At 42.6% G+C, this 13597-nt stretch overlaps 1 protein-coding gene across 1 annotated transcript in view; it reads right to left on the bottom strand.

Moving 5' to 3' along the window:
• The window catches only part of Cmya5 (cardiomyopathy associated 5), a 97145-nt gene that overhangs the window by 18982 nt on the left and 64566 nt on the right, over window positions 1-13597 (bottom strand). The window contains exons 7-9 of the mRNA XM_076552068.1: window positions 10560-10709; window positions 7063-7209; window positions 5555-5702 (exon numbers count right to left, since the gene is read on the bottom strand). Coding sequence (XP_076408183.1) covers window positions 5555-5702; window positions 7063-7209; window positions 10560-10709 — 445 coding nt within the window. The remainder of the gene's footprint in view (window positions 1-5554; window positions 5703-7062; window positions 7210-10559; window positions 10710-13597) is intronic.

A 13597-nucleotide genomic window follows, 5' to 3' on the forward strand; every position in this document is an offset into this window, starting at 1 on the left:
GATCAGGAGGGACGTGAGGTGCCAAGCGGCCAGTTAAGTGAGAGCCTTTCAATAGAAAGGCTTCCCCTAGAAAATGCTGAATGCCAGGAACACTAGGGGGAACCATCACATCACGCCCCTCCCAGAGGCTTCTGCAAAGGCATCAGGAAACCAATTCCACATAAACAGAGCCCATTACCTCTTAACCACTCAGTGAGTGTGGGCTCAGCCGTACATATCTGTGATTCTCCTGTGGCCCAGTGGAACAAGCCTGGTGCTCTTTTACCCACAGTCTACAGAGAAGGTCAAGATCCTCGCTGTTGACTGATGGTCAGTCACCCATCGTCTATCTACCTAGAAGCTTACTAACAAAGTTTTTAAAGAGAGAGAAACTGAGATTCCTCCTGGCTGCCTATAAGCACAGAGAGCAGGCAGCCGGAGTCCTCAGCTGGAGCACCTGCCTCTGAGTGGCAGGTCTGTTCTTGCTCTGTGGCTGGCCCCACAGTTGGATGGAAGATAGTGAACTCACAGGCCCAGCACCCATGCAGACCTTCCTGAGGATGCTCACCCTCAAGGACATGGCCCAGAGAGGCTCTCTGGGTGCCAGAGCCTAGGGCGGGGGCAGAGACAGGAAGCTCACCCCCAACTAATTGGTGGAGTATTGCGTCTCACAGATTTGTCGTTCAATGCACAGCTTCTCTGCACAGCCTACACAGCCAATCCCTGTACTATATTTCTCTCAGTTTTCCTCCTCCACCCACACTTAAGCTGACTTCTCTCTGCACAGGAGAGACAGAGCAGCTGAGGAAACAGAACGGTGAGGGGAAATCTGAAAGTGTTTTGAGCCCACCCAAGCTGAGGAGAGCATCCAAAGCAAAACAGGAAGAGTAGGAGACCCTCCATCTCACACACAAGCCAAGGATTGTCCCTCCCTCCTGCCCACCTCCAATCCCAACACGGGCTGACTGCTGGGACCAAGCCTTGGTGCCCACACGGAAAAAAAAAAAAGCAAATTTTTAGGAGAATTATGAAAGAGACTCCATTGCTCAGCTATTTCAGATACTGTGTCATGGGGTGTAGGGGCACAGTAGGCTCGCTCATTCCATCCATCCCCACCCCACCCCTGCCTGAGAATTCAAGGAGCACCATGGGTCTTAAGTTAGAGTGTGTAAGAGGTCATCACACTGGGAGAAGGAACACAGGTCCTCGGATGGGTGACTTCATCCTGGCAACCGAAATGAGAGTGCCCAGCCTAGAGCACAATCAATGAATCAGTGCCCGCCATCCATGAGTGCAAGTGTGTGTGCATGTGTGGGCATGGGTGTAGGCGGGATTTGATATTACTCATTTTCTTTCCCTTTTTTTATTTCAACTCTTTCCTACAGCACTCCAGAGTTTTTAAGGCTCCTTCCCCCCACTAAGGATCTAGGGTGGGAAAAAGACAGAAATGAATATAGTTCTTGCTCCCTCTCTTTCGCAAGAGATTTCAGCTAGTTAGATGACTTGAAGTGGGCAAAGACCAAAGGAGATTGACTCATCCCATTCACTCTCATTCATTAACAGACCTTTGACGACGTCGCTACAGATGAATTTTCAATCCTCACCCACTTTATGATCTAGGCTCTGCTAAACAGAGCCACATGAGAAATATGTCACCTCTGGTCTACTTTATTCTTTTTCAGGCACCTCTAAATTAATGTTTCTACAAACTTGGAACATATGTAGGGTTATATAACCAATGGTTAAATGGAATTTTACATGCTTTTCTCTATCAGTGATACACAGAAGGTTGCTGCTAACAAACTAGACTCCTCTTTCCTCCTGATTACGTGTCTGAACACTGGAGTGAACTCACTCTCCATTCTCCTTTACTTTGTTGGCAGTTTATTACTTTGAGATTATCCTTAAAGCTTATCTAAGTATTCTTATGGTCAGCATTATGTATTTGATGCTAATTGATATTTATCCATCAAGGAACACACATATATTCATTGTGCAGCTACAGTGCCAGATACTGCCTCAGACACCAGGGCTATAGTTGTACACGCTAATCCCTTTAAGGAGTCAACAAATGGAGGAGGCCAGACAACACTCAGCACAGCTCCTTCCAAGAGACAACACCACCTTAACTATTGGCTGCTATGCATGGAGCCAAATGAGGTTCTAAATCGATAGAAAGTAGGAATTATTAGGTAGAGGGGATAAAAACAATTGTTGTTCTTTATGTATTGATTGCACCACCTGACTAGTTCTCCAGAGCTGGCGCCATAAAGATTAATTAAACTATATATATATATATATATATATATATATATATATATATATATATATATTAGATAAAGAGTATTTTACAAAGTTTCAAAACACCAGGCTCTGAAGTGATGTTCTGTCAGAAGATCTAAGACACATGGCCACTTCCAAAGAGCAGAATTTCCCTCGCCTCTTGGATTCTTAGAGCAGAGAACCAAAAGATGCATGCTATCCCAAGTCTCCGAGATTAAGGATAAGTTATTTCAGAGTCTAGTGAAGCAAGTCTGGGGTATAAAACACGAAGGCGTCTATGAATAAGAGATGGCCCTGTTGTGGTAGCTTGGCAACAGACTTGGCAGATGGGCATGGCAGTAATCTATAGCCAAGAAAATCGCCTTGCTCCAGATTATCTACTGTCAGATTCAGTAGGAATCCAGACTTGGAAAATCAGCTCTCAACTGAGGGCTGGACATTGTGCTTCCTGCCAGCCACGGCCTTTGAGCACCTAACAGAGCTCTAGACTCTCCACGGTGCTCAGCATGTGGAACTCCTCCTGATTTTTGACCTTACCAGACTTGATCCACCCCGTGACAAAGGGTTCCCATACAGTTCTAACACTACTGTCAACTTCTGCTTATCCAGCTTCTCACATATTTACTTGCAACAGAATAAAACACACACCGGCAAAGCCTCAGATAAAACAAACCAATGACTAGCCTCATGCCTCATTAAATTCTACTTCGGCTTTGGCAAAATTGGTGGACCACCATTGTCTTCTCTAAACGCGGGACTGCCGTTGGTCCCTATGGCTTTGACAGGAGGGTTTGTTTGGAATCATTCATTATTGACAGTAATGGTATAGTGATAATAATAATATAGGCCCCTCTTGGGTAGTTTTGAGGGCCCCAGGATGATGAGGCAAAGGAAAAACATCAATCAAAGGAGATCTGGATGGTGGTTCCATTATCTTTTCCGATCTGTTTTTTCACATGACCGAGGAAACTAAAGATACACAGTAACTCCCAATTGCCAGGCTGACGGCTCCGATAGCTCAGGGTCTGTAAATGACAAGCGTTTGAAAACCAGTAGAATGAATAAAACAGACCTGGGTCTGAATTCTAACCCCAAACCTACAGTGCCTAGTTTAATAGATTGTCAGCCCATCTGAGATTTGGTTCTGATGTAATGGGAACCACAGGATCACTGAGAGAGTTCAGTAAGAGCAAACACAACTTCTGTCACCATAAAGGCCCTCTACGGACACCATGTCCTCTTCCCTTCCCCTTCTCTCTATAGCTACGTTTATCAGGTGACAAGGCCATTCTCTAGATGAGATGTCTACTGGGTCTCAAGGTTTTCAGATTTTTGCTGATTGAAGTATCCAACTGTGCTGAAATGATTGATGTAAATGCCAACTGAGGATGAGCGCCACAACAGATGAGTCACTTCAAAGCACTTCTGAACAGGCTGATCTTTCCTGAGAACCGGGTCTCCTCACGAATAGGGGGAGAGACCACCTAGGACTCAGGGGTTCCTGAAGTAGCATCCTCAGAGCATCGACTCTTTGACAGAGAGGGTCACAGACTCCCTAAATCATCTTACCCAGGGGTCAAGGGTTTGAATCGTTAAATATGTCAGATCTGTGGTTGAATTCTGATTGCCACTCAGTAGACAAGGAACTTCTTTCAAGTCCTTGTGAGGACTGCCTGAAGTACCTGGGCCAGTGCTGTCACAGAGGAAATAGTCAAGTCCCTTACTCTCTCTGCTGGCCAGAGTTCACCTCTCAGATGTTGGTTGACACCTGGCAACCTCTTCTGGGAATTTGGTAGCACAAGTGCTAAAGGAAGGCTTCCTTCTTAAAGCCTTACATTGGGGTAGCATATTACCATGCCAAACCTCTTCCCTGACTCTGATATCATGTGATTGTCATAACTCCCAAAGGCAGCAGGCCAGGGATCTACCCTAACTGGCATTTGATCTCTATCAGGGATTGGCAAACCAAAGCCCGCAAAGATAGATGGAGCGTGTAAGGACTGCACAAGGGTTAACCACCTTAGGGTGAGCAGCCAACAGGAAGCAGAAGCAAGGGTAAAGCCAGGACTAAAATAAGGCTCTGGCTCTCGGCACAGTGCCCTCTCAGACTGTTCTGAAAGCATACTGAGATCACAACGTGCTTGTCTGAGCTTTCAGACTGACACAAATTAGTGGCTTTACATAACAATCAACCAACCGACATGAAAAATGTAGTGTATAATAACGTAATGACTCCCGAAGCTCGCCTTCCAGCAGTCAGAACACAAGCAGACAGGCTGCTGCTTGTATATGTACCACATTTCACTTTTACAGAAGCGCCTGTGTCCCACCCCTTCTCATGTATCCAACCCCAATATACATGCTGATCATTATTTAGCAACGCCTGTCTTCAAACTGAAAGAAACTATAATTATTGTTCATTCATATGAAACCTTATATCATAACTAAATAAACAGCTGCTTGATCATAGTGTTAATGAAGAGCTTGAATATACTTTATTTAAAGGTTGTTTAATTTCATACCATTACTCCCAACTTTCTGCCAAAATAGTTTATCTCAATAAATGTGGCTAAAAAGAAAAAACAGAAATGTCACTTATCAAAATATAAATATCAGAGTAATCTGACTATTCGTCATGGTATGTGAAGACACTTTCTATATCCAGGACTTCAGAGGTTAAGGAAATACCACCTCATAGATGGATTAATATTTACTAACACTGAACAGATGTGTGGTCCTCTCTTGATACATTTTAGCTTCATCATTTCAGTGAGAGAGCCTCACATTTCTTTTATACTGGAGGAATCTCTATATTCTTCATATTCTTGGAGAGGCAGGCCTGTCTCTGTGATAATATATGTGTAATTAGCTCCTTTATGTTGCCAGTATATCGTGAAGACATTCTGATTTACATTATACATAAGCTCACTATTAGTTTCCTGAGCTAGGTGGAACCTATTCTGATAGAGCCAGTAAAAGGGGCACAAAATGTGCATAAATCCTGACTAACGACTCAAGTTAAATATACCTCAAAGAGTGCTCTATCTTATTAAAATTCGCATACATTTTTCTTACAAGGGAGTTATTATTCTGCACTGTAGCATGTGTTTTATTATAAACGCAGAGCTCATTGATGAATAGTGATGGCGCTGCAAATCAAGTCAACAGCTTAATTGGCGCAGCAGGGTTCAAGGATGCTTTTCTTGCTGGCTAAGCAAACCCTCGGATAGCCTGGGGCCTGGAACCTGGTTCCTGGGCTCTTGGCAGTCTCAGTGTGGAGAGGGGCCCTTACCTCAGGCCCTCGCCCTCAGGAGAGTGTTGTCTGCAGTACTCCAGAGTGTAGGTCTCTGTGGCCTCGGGGTTAGCAGGCCGCCATCTGACAGTGGCCGTATTCCAGCACACAGTACAGTCTTCTGCATGAATCACGGGTGTGGAAGGTGCTGAAGAGAGAGAAACAGTATACACTCTGATCATCATTTATCAGTGGTGATGGAGCAATACCAACTCTGGGAGGAATACTTAGGTATGGTTTTGTTTTTAATTTTTGCAACAAAAAAATTATCCTGAGCTAAAAACTCAAAAGAGATAAAAATAAATAAATAAACAAAAAATCACTTACATAGCTAAAAGTCTCTCTCCCACCTCTGCATTACATGTTGTCAGACTCTATCCCATCCCCAAACAGTCCCTAACAGTTGTTTTCTATAAAGCCTACGCTGTTTTCTTTATATAGCTACTACATAAATAATACAAATGCTCTTTCTCTTCTTTTACCTAAGAGGTAGACACGATCTTGTCCCCAGCAGGTGGTCAGTACAGTTTGGGTGGGAGGATTGTCCATTTTGGGGTTTTAGGTTATTGAGACAGGGTCTCATGTAGTCCAGGTTGGCCTGGAACTTGCTATGCATCTTGAAGTCCTGTCTCCACCTACCAAATGCTGGAAGTATATGTAAGAGCCACCATGCTGAGCCAAAGATTTGTTTTTAAAGGCAAGAAGAAAAGATATAGAACTAATGGGTGGGAATAAGCTACTTCCTCCCTAAGGCGACTGTAATGATCTCAAAGGCAGGACAGCCTTGGTCAACACTACATCTTGTGTTATAGCTCCTTGTGAAAAGATTTCACCATGAGAAAAATATTCCCAGTTGAACACCATGGCTTAAACCATTCTGTTTTCCTGCATCTGTATAACAAAGCCCAGTCCTATTATTAGCTTGCAATTATAAGCTCTATAAGCTAACCCTTTTCAAAGTGATGTCTTTCCTTGTTTTCAAGCTTACGGAATAACAGAGATCTTATTGTGCCCCACCCCCCAATGTATACTTCACGTCTGTTCATTGTTTCTTCAAGAGGAACCTGCTCCAGTTAACACATTGTGTCTCACTGATCATTTAAAGCATTCTGTGGGTATCACCTGGAGAGCCATTCCTGATCCTGCCCTTACCCTGTCTTGGTACTCTCTTGAGTGCTCTCACGATGATCTAGACCCTTACCAAACATTCCCAATGATCTGCTTTCCTTTTTTAACTGCTCAGCTTAACTCTGACCATCTTGCAAACAGGAGCTCAGTCATGTAGCTGTTGTTATTGGACTTGAGGGATGATGCTGGGCTTCATGCTGCTGGATCCACACTGTACCATTGAGCTCCGTCCTAGGCCCCACCTTGGTCTTATTTTTATACCCATCATTTTGCCCATCACCCAATACATAGCTAGTGCTTCCTAAATACTTATTGGTTGATCTCAAAAGTCTGTGAAAAATTGAGTATTACCTCATAATAATGTCTTAGCATCTGCTTACCTGTTCTAAAAATTGCTCTTTCACTGGGCAGGCTACATCCAGTGAAGTTGATGGCCATCACCCACACTTGATAACATCGGTCAGGTTCTAAGTCTTCAAAAATACAGTAACTTTCTTTCACAGTCAGTCTGTATTCTTCTACCAATTCTAGCACAAGACACAACTATGAGTTCAAAGGTGACTTCTAAAGGAACTAAAAATTAGTTATTGGAAAAAGTAGTTTGATTTTTGCAGAGGACTCAAACTGATAACTTTACAAACTTTATATTATTCTGTGATAATTATCTCTTTAGGATATATAAAAAGCAATAGCAGTCTAAAAACTGATACTTAGAATGACATAGTATTACTAGTGAACATTTATCACAAAATAATAGCATGTTAGTACATGTCTGAGATTCACAATCCACAATTAAAATAACTTATTTAAAAGCAAATATAAAACTTGCATAGAGTTTACGTCACTTTAAATCTCAGTAATATAGTCTCAAGAAAAGCCTCAAGAACCAATGCCAACATTCCACAGGAGTCCGTCATGGAAAGGACGGCTCTGTGCTTTTATTTAAGATTCCATAGAGCATCTTTCCAGACTAGTAAACAAGTTTGCTACTCGGTATGACTTTCCAGGTTCAGATCCTGACAGTTTTTCCAGAACTTCAGTGACCTAACTGGGGTGACAGGAATAACGAAATGACTGACATATGGCCACACCTGTAGAAAAGCTAGGATTTGGTAGGCCATGCACTCTGATGGAGATGCACCACCATGAGTAGCAACTGGAAACTTAGCATGTTTATTCTGCACAGCTGAACACAGAGGCAGGTTATAGCACACAGCTAAACAAGGAGGCCGGGTTATAGCACACAGCTGAACAAGGAGGCAGGGTTATAGCACACAGCTGAGCACGGAGGCGGGGTTATAGCACACAGCTGAACATGGAGGCGGGGTTATAGCACACAGCTGAACATGGAGGCGGGGTTATAGCACAGAACTGAGCATGGAGGCGGGGTTATAACACACAGCTGAACATGGAGGAGGGCTTATAGCATAGAACTGAGCATGGAGGCGGGATTATAGCACACAGCTGAACATGGAGGAGGGCTTATAGCATAGAACTGAGCATGGAGGCGGGGTTATAGCACAGAACTGAGCATGGAGGCGGGGTTATAGCATAGAACTGAGCATGGAGGCGGGGTTATAGCACAGAACTGAGCATGGAGGCGGGGTTATAGCACAGAACTGAACATGGAGGCGGGGTTATAGCACAGAACTGAGCATGGAGGCGGGGTTATAGCACAGAACTGAACATGGAGGCGGGGTTATAGCATAGAACTGAACAGGGAGGCAGGGTTATAGCATACAGCTAATCATGGAGGTAGGTTTAGCAAATTTTGGTAGGTCTTTATAGCGGAACCGTCTCAGGCTGTAAACATCGGAAGGAGAAGGCTAGGATTGATAGTTTCTATGTACACTGGTCAGTCATTCCTAAACACTCATACTTGGATCAGAGAAAGACTTTGCTGCCCTTCTGAGCCCTGCCTGGGGAAGGCTTTGCCATTCCCATGGGTCTGAGGCACTGGGGTCCTTGGCACGGTTGTGCTTACATCAAGAACACACACTCACTCAGGACTTTATTTTTTCCTCATATATTCACCCAGGTCTTCTTCCACACACCACATTTCAGAATCCTTTTAACCATATATCTCTACTCATATGGGGAAACATTTAAATTTGATAGGATAATGAGCTATTATGAGATGTTGAAATTGGTTCAATCAAAACATTTTTTTTTCAATTTAAAGTTTCTTAAATGGTTTTACTTTAAATGTTTTATAGCAAGTATTATTAAATACTATTATGAATGCCTACCCATGTGGCTTTTTATTTGTTTGAGGTTTGGGGCTTTTTGATGTAGGGGTCTCCCCTGGAGCCTAGACTGGCATTCTCCTGCCTCCACCTCTGGAGTCCAGAGTTACAGGTACAAGCTACCTACCACATCCAGTGACACCTTACACTTTAGACCAATTTGATTATTTTTATGGAAATGTTCTCTTCCTTTAAAGAATAGTTTTCTCCCTGAAGTTAGCATATGATAACATTAGTTTTCCTCCTGTATTGCCCCAGAATGTCACCATCTCAAACAACCCAGATTGTTTCCCAAAAGAAACTTAAGACTCTGGCTGCCTCTTTTCCAAGCTCCAGGTCATCCTCACCTACAGGCAACTCTAGGACAGTCTGGGATATGTGAAACCCTGTCTTTAAGAAAAAATAATTAACTTTTAAAAGTGATTTTGAAGCCGGGCGGTGGTGGCACACGCTTTTAATCCCAGCACTCGGGAGGCAGAGCCAGGCAGATCTCTGTGAGTTCGAGGCCAGCCTGGTCTACAGAGCAAGATCCAGGACAGGCACCAAAACTATATGAGAAACCTTGTCTCAAACAAATAAACAAACAAACAAACAAGTGATTTTGAAGTCTCCACCAGAGTGCAATTGTCTACACTCATTGTACTCAGCTCCTGACTTTGTCATGGGATGTTGATGCTGCCACATGCTCATCTAATTTCCCAAGCGTGTGGGTCTGTCTTCAACAAGCGACACAGAATGCCAGCATTTCCTACACTGATACATCAGGAAGGGCAGCCTCAAGCTGCCTGGCTCTTCGGTCTTATCAGAAGTTCTGAGCAGAGAGAACTTCACAAAAGCTCCCTTTGTAAGGCCTGCCTTCTGCTTACCACACCAAGCAATTTCATGTCTATCTACCCATGACTTTGGGCCCCTGGATGACTGAACCATACCTAGATGCAAGGCTTGAGGACTGTGAGCATGAACTAACCCTACAGGCTTCTCTGAACCTGCAAACCTGATGTGTTTGCGTTAAACTTATTGTGGAGGACACTGGCCTGTGTGTGGACAGCTCCTTTCCCCTCTACGGAGCAGGACACATCATGCTACCCGTAGACTTCAGCACTGGTTAAACCTCCATTCTCTCTGAAACTTTGGATCCTGTCATTTTGAGAGCTCAGAGTCTGACTTGAATCTGAATCTTAATTATAATGTTCATATTACCATCATGATGATATTAATATGCTTCTTCCTGATATCATTTTCTAAATTATTCTTTCTGCTAATATTTTATTATGTGGTTGTTGAGGGATTTGTTATCATTCTTTTTTTGTTTTGTTTTTTCCAGACAGGGTTTCTCTGTGTAGTTTTGGTGCCTGTCCTGGATCTCGCTCTGTAGACCAGGATGGCCTTGAACTCACAGAGATCCTCCTGTTTCTGCCTCCCTAGTGCTGGGATTAAAGGTGTGTGCCACCACTGCCCAGCTTGTTATTATTCTTGTTTTGTAAGTGGCTATAAATGCTTTGTGGAAATGCACACATTTCAATATGTATATGTGCATAAACTATATGCATATCTAATGTATATGTACTCAAGTACTTCACATTGGGATGCAAACACCTAGGCCTGCACCTGTCGATGTGGAGCAATCTTACCATTTACTTCCTGGTCATCTTGGGGCTCTTCCACGCAGTACACCTGGAATGAGTCCACGACGTCCTCCTTGTTCATGCTCCAGTACACCGCAATCGTCGTGCCGGTGGCAGAATTGGGTTCCTGGGGTTCTAGTCTGGGAGGCTGTGGGACTGGAACAGAAGCCCCATTCACTATGCCTCATGTCATTTTATTGATCAGTTGTTTTGTTCAAAATATGCTTAACACGTTGTTAGAAGTCCAACGATATAGAAATCTATGTGATAAAAGTAGGAGCCGTCCCTGTTTCCAACATACAGCCCTCATTCCTCAGATACAGTCGCTGTTAGGACTGAGCGTGTGTCCCTCCAGAATGCTTCCCAGGCATTTCTGTAAGTGCACAAGCCACACAATAGAAGTGAACAAAAGTACGCTCCTAACTACATGACACTATTCTGTAGTCTTCTACTTAGTGAAATAAACTATAGTGCCTAATGGATTATCTCATTTTTACTTCTTAAAATCCCCCTAAATGTGCCTTTTTTAAAGATAAAAAATGCTATACTGTTCTATATTGACACAGTTTATAACAATAAAAAGCAGTGAGTCCTTTTCAGACATTGTTATACTATCTTCAAGGTGAAGGGGAACTTGCCTTAATTTTAGACTAGAATTTTTAAAGCTACAATCCATCTTCTCTTTCTAACATGGTCTCTCTACCTATTTTTAAAATTAAAATTTAAAAATTGACAGGGGGCTGAAGTAACCTCTTGATGGAATCATACATAAATTTTTAGATGCCTAATGCAATTACATGGCTCTGAATTTTAAAGACAACAATATTCTCGAGTGTTTTACTGGAGATTTTTGAAACTTATAATTATGTATATTGAACATTTTTGCCGTATAAACCAATCTCTGTGCAATTATCTTTCTGAGATCATTATACATGATCATTGAACATATTTTATACATCAAAGAAAAAGGTTATTCTCATAGTTGAAAAGATGTCATACTTTTAAAATTTGTGTATGTGTCTTTCTGGCCAACAATTTCCTAAGAGATGAGGTTATTGAAATAATGTAGGCCAAATTTATAAGTTGACACTCAGGGAAAAGGAACCAAAGGTTAGTTCAGCAATAAGGTCAAAATGCAAAACAAAATAAATGGATTTGAAGAATAGAATAAAAAGACAATTTGAAATGATTCAATAAAGATAAAGAGGTAGAGAAATAATGCAATTATAAAAAATATGAGGAGCGGACTAGGAGAATGGTCAAGTTCATAGGCTTCAGAACAAAGGCTGGCTTCAGGCTAAATGCAAGACCCCTAGCTATCTGCATTATATTAGTCTCAGTTTCTCCACTTCTTAAAAACGAATGTCTAATACCATTACGTCCTAGGGTTGTTACATGAAGCAAGACAATGTATATCAAGTGTTTAATAAATGTGCCTGTTGGGAGGCAGCATCCAGACAGCAAGACAACCTTGGAAGGAACTCAAAAAATGGAGAAGGGAGCAGGGACCTCATGACTGAAGGCTGAACTGAAGTCCCAGGACTTGGTAGGCCACTAAGGCCACAGAGACAGGACACGCTGAGTAGGCTGCATGGGGAGGCAGATACCTGCCTGCCCTGGCCTTTCCCCAAAGACTGATGGTTGTATCTTCCAACAGAGAGCCAAAGCTCCATCTAAAGGTATCCATCCAGGGAGAGGTGATCCAGTATGTTTTCATGTTGCCCAGGTTTATGGAAGAGCCAAACAAAACACTTCAACTATTATTAGTTTTCTTTGGAGCAGTGTGGAGAGGTTGGAGCATGAACAATGAGAATGATCTTCTTCCCACTGTAAATTATACATGTAGAGCTGGAGCTAATCTTGAAAAATGACAACATCTTTCTACATCCTTTTCTCTCTAGCACAGCTTAGCAAACCTCAAAACTGATAGCCAGCCCTGCCCCCATCATCTAGTTTCAAGGTAGAGCCATTGTAGGGAATTAAGCAAAGCACATAGGCTAGAAATAACTCTGTTTCCACATATGCCCCTCCACCCAAAGAATTAAAATTAAAATATCCTTTTCTCCAAACAGGAAATGCATTTTCTCTCAAAAATGCTCCAAAGGGGAAGAAGAATATCCCAGAGACATGATCTAATAATCATAACTACATTCATAATTCATATTTAGCAGAACACTGGAACCCAGATTTTACATGTTAGTAATTCTGCTTAAACTTTTCAGGGGTAAACATGAATAAGTGTGATGTCAAAAAATACAAAGGGAATCTTGGGGCTTCTTCTCCAGGAGCTCAGGTGCAGGAAGAGGAAGCATCCTGTGAAGCCCCTCTGACTGACTTGAATGTGCCTGTAGAGAGTTTTCATACTCGGGGAGCTAAACATTAATCTGCTTGGATTTCAGTGCCTGGGGCCGAATGTAGATTCCACTCAACCTGGCTTTCAAAATTTCCACAGGATATACAGTCATAGTGCCATGCATGCACTCAGAAAGCTGATGCAGAAGGAACACGAGTCTGATGCCAACTTGGGTTATATAATGAAATACTTCCTCTAAAAAATGAACACAAGTCTCCAGGAAAGCAGCATCAGTCACAATAGCCAAGAGGTGGAAACAACCCAAGTGTCCATCCATGGATGGATGATGGATGGATGATGGATGGATGGATGGATGGATGGATGGATGGATGGATCATGAGTAGATGGATGAATGAATGGATGGATGGATGGATGGATGGATGGATGGGTGGATAGATGATTGATGGATGGTGGATGGATAGATGAATTACAGATGGATGATGGATGTATGGGTAGATGGATGGATGATGGATGGGTGATAGATTGATAGGTAGATGGATGATGGATGGATAGATAGATGGATGGATGGGTAGATGAATGGATGGGTAGATGGATGGATGTGTAGACAGATGGATGATGGATGGATGGAGTGGGTAGATGGATGAATGGATGGATGGATAGATAGATGATGGATGGATAAATGGATGATGGATGGATGGATGGATAGATGGATGGATGAATAAAACCTATG

The sequence above is a fragment of the Peromyscus maniculatus genome, chromosome 15, assembly GCF_049852395.1.
Source record: "Peromyscus maniculatus bairdii isolate BWxNUB_F1_BW_parent chromosome 15, HU_Pman_BW_mat_3.1, whole genome shotgun sequence".
NCBI classification, from domain to species: Eukaryota; Metazoa; Chordata; class Mammalia; order Rodentia; family Cricetidae; genus Peromyscus; species Peromyscus maniculatus.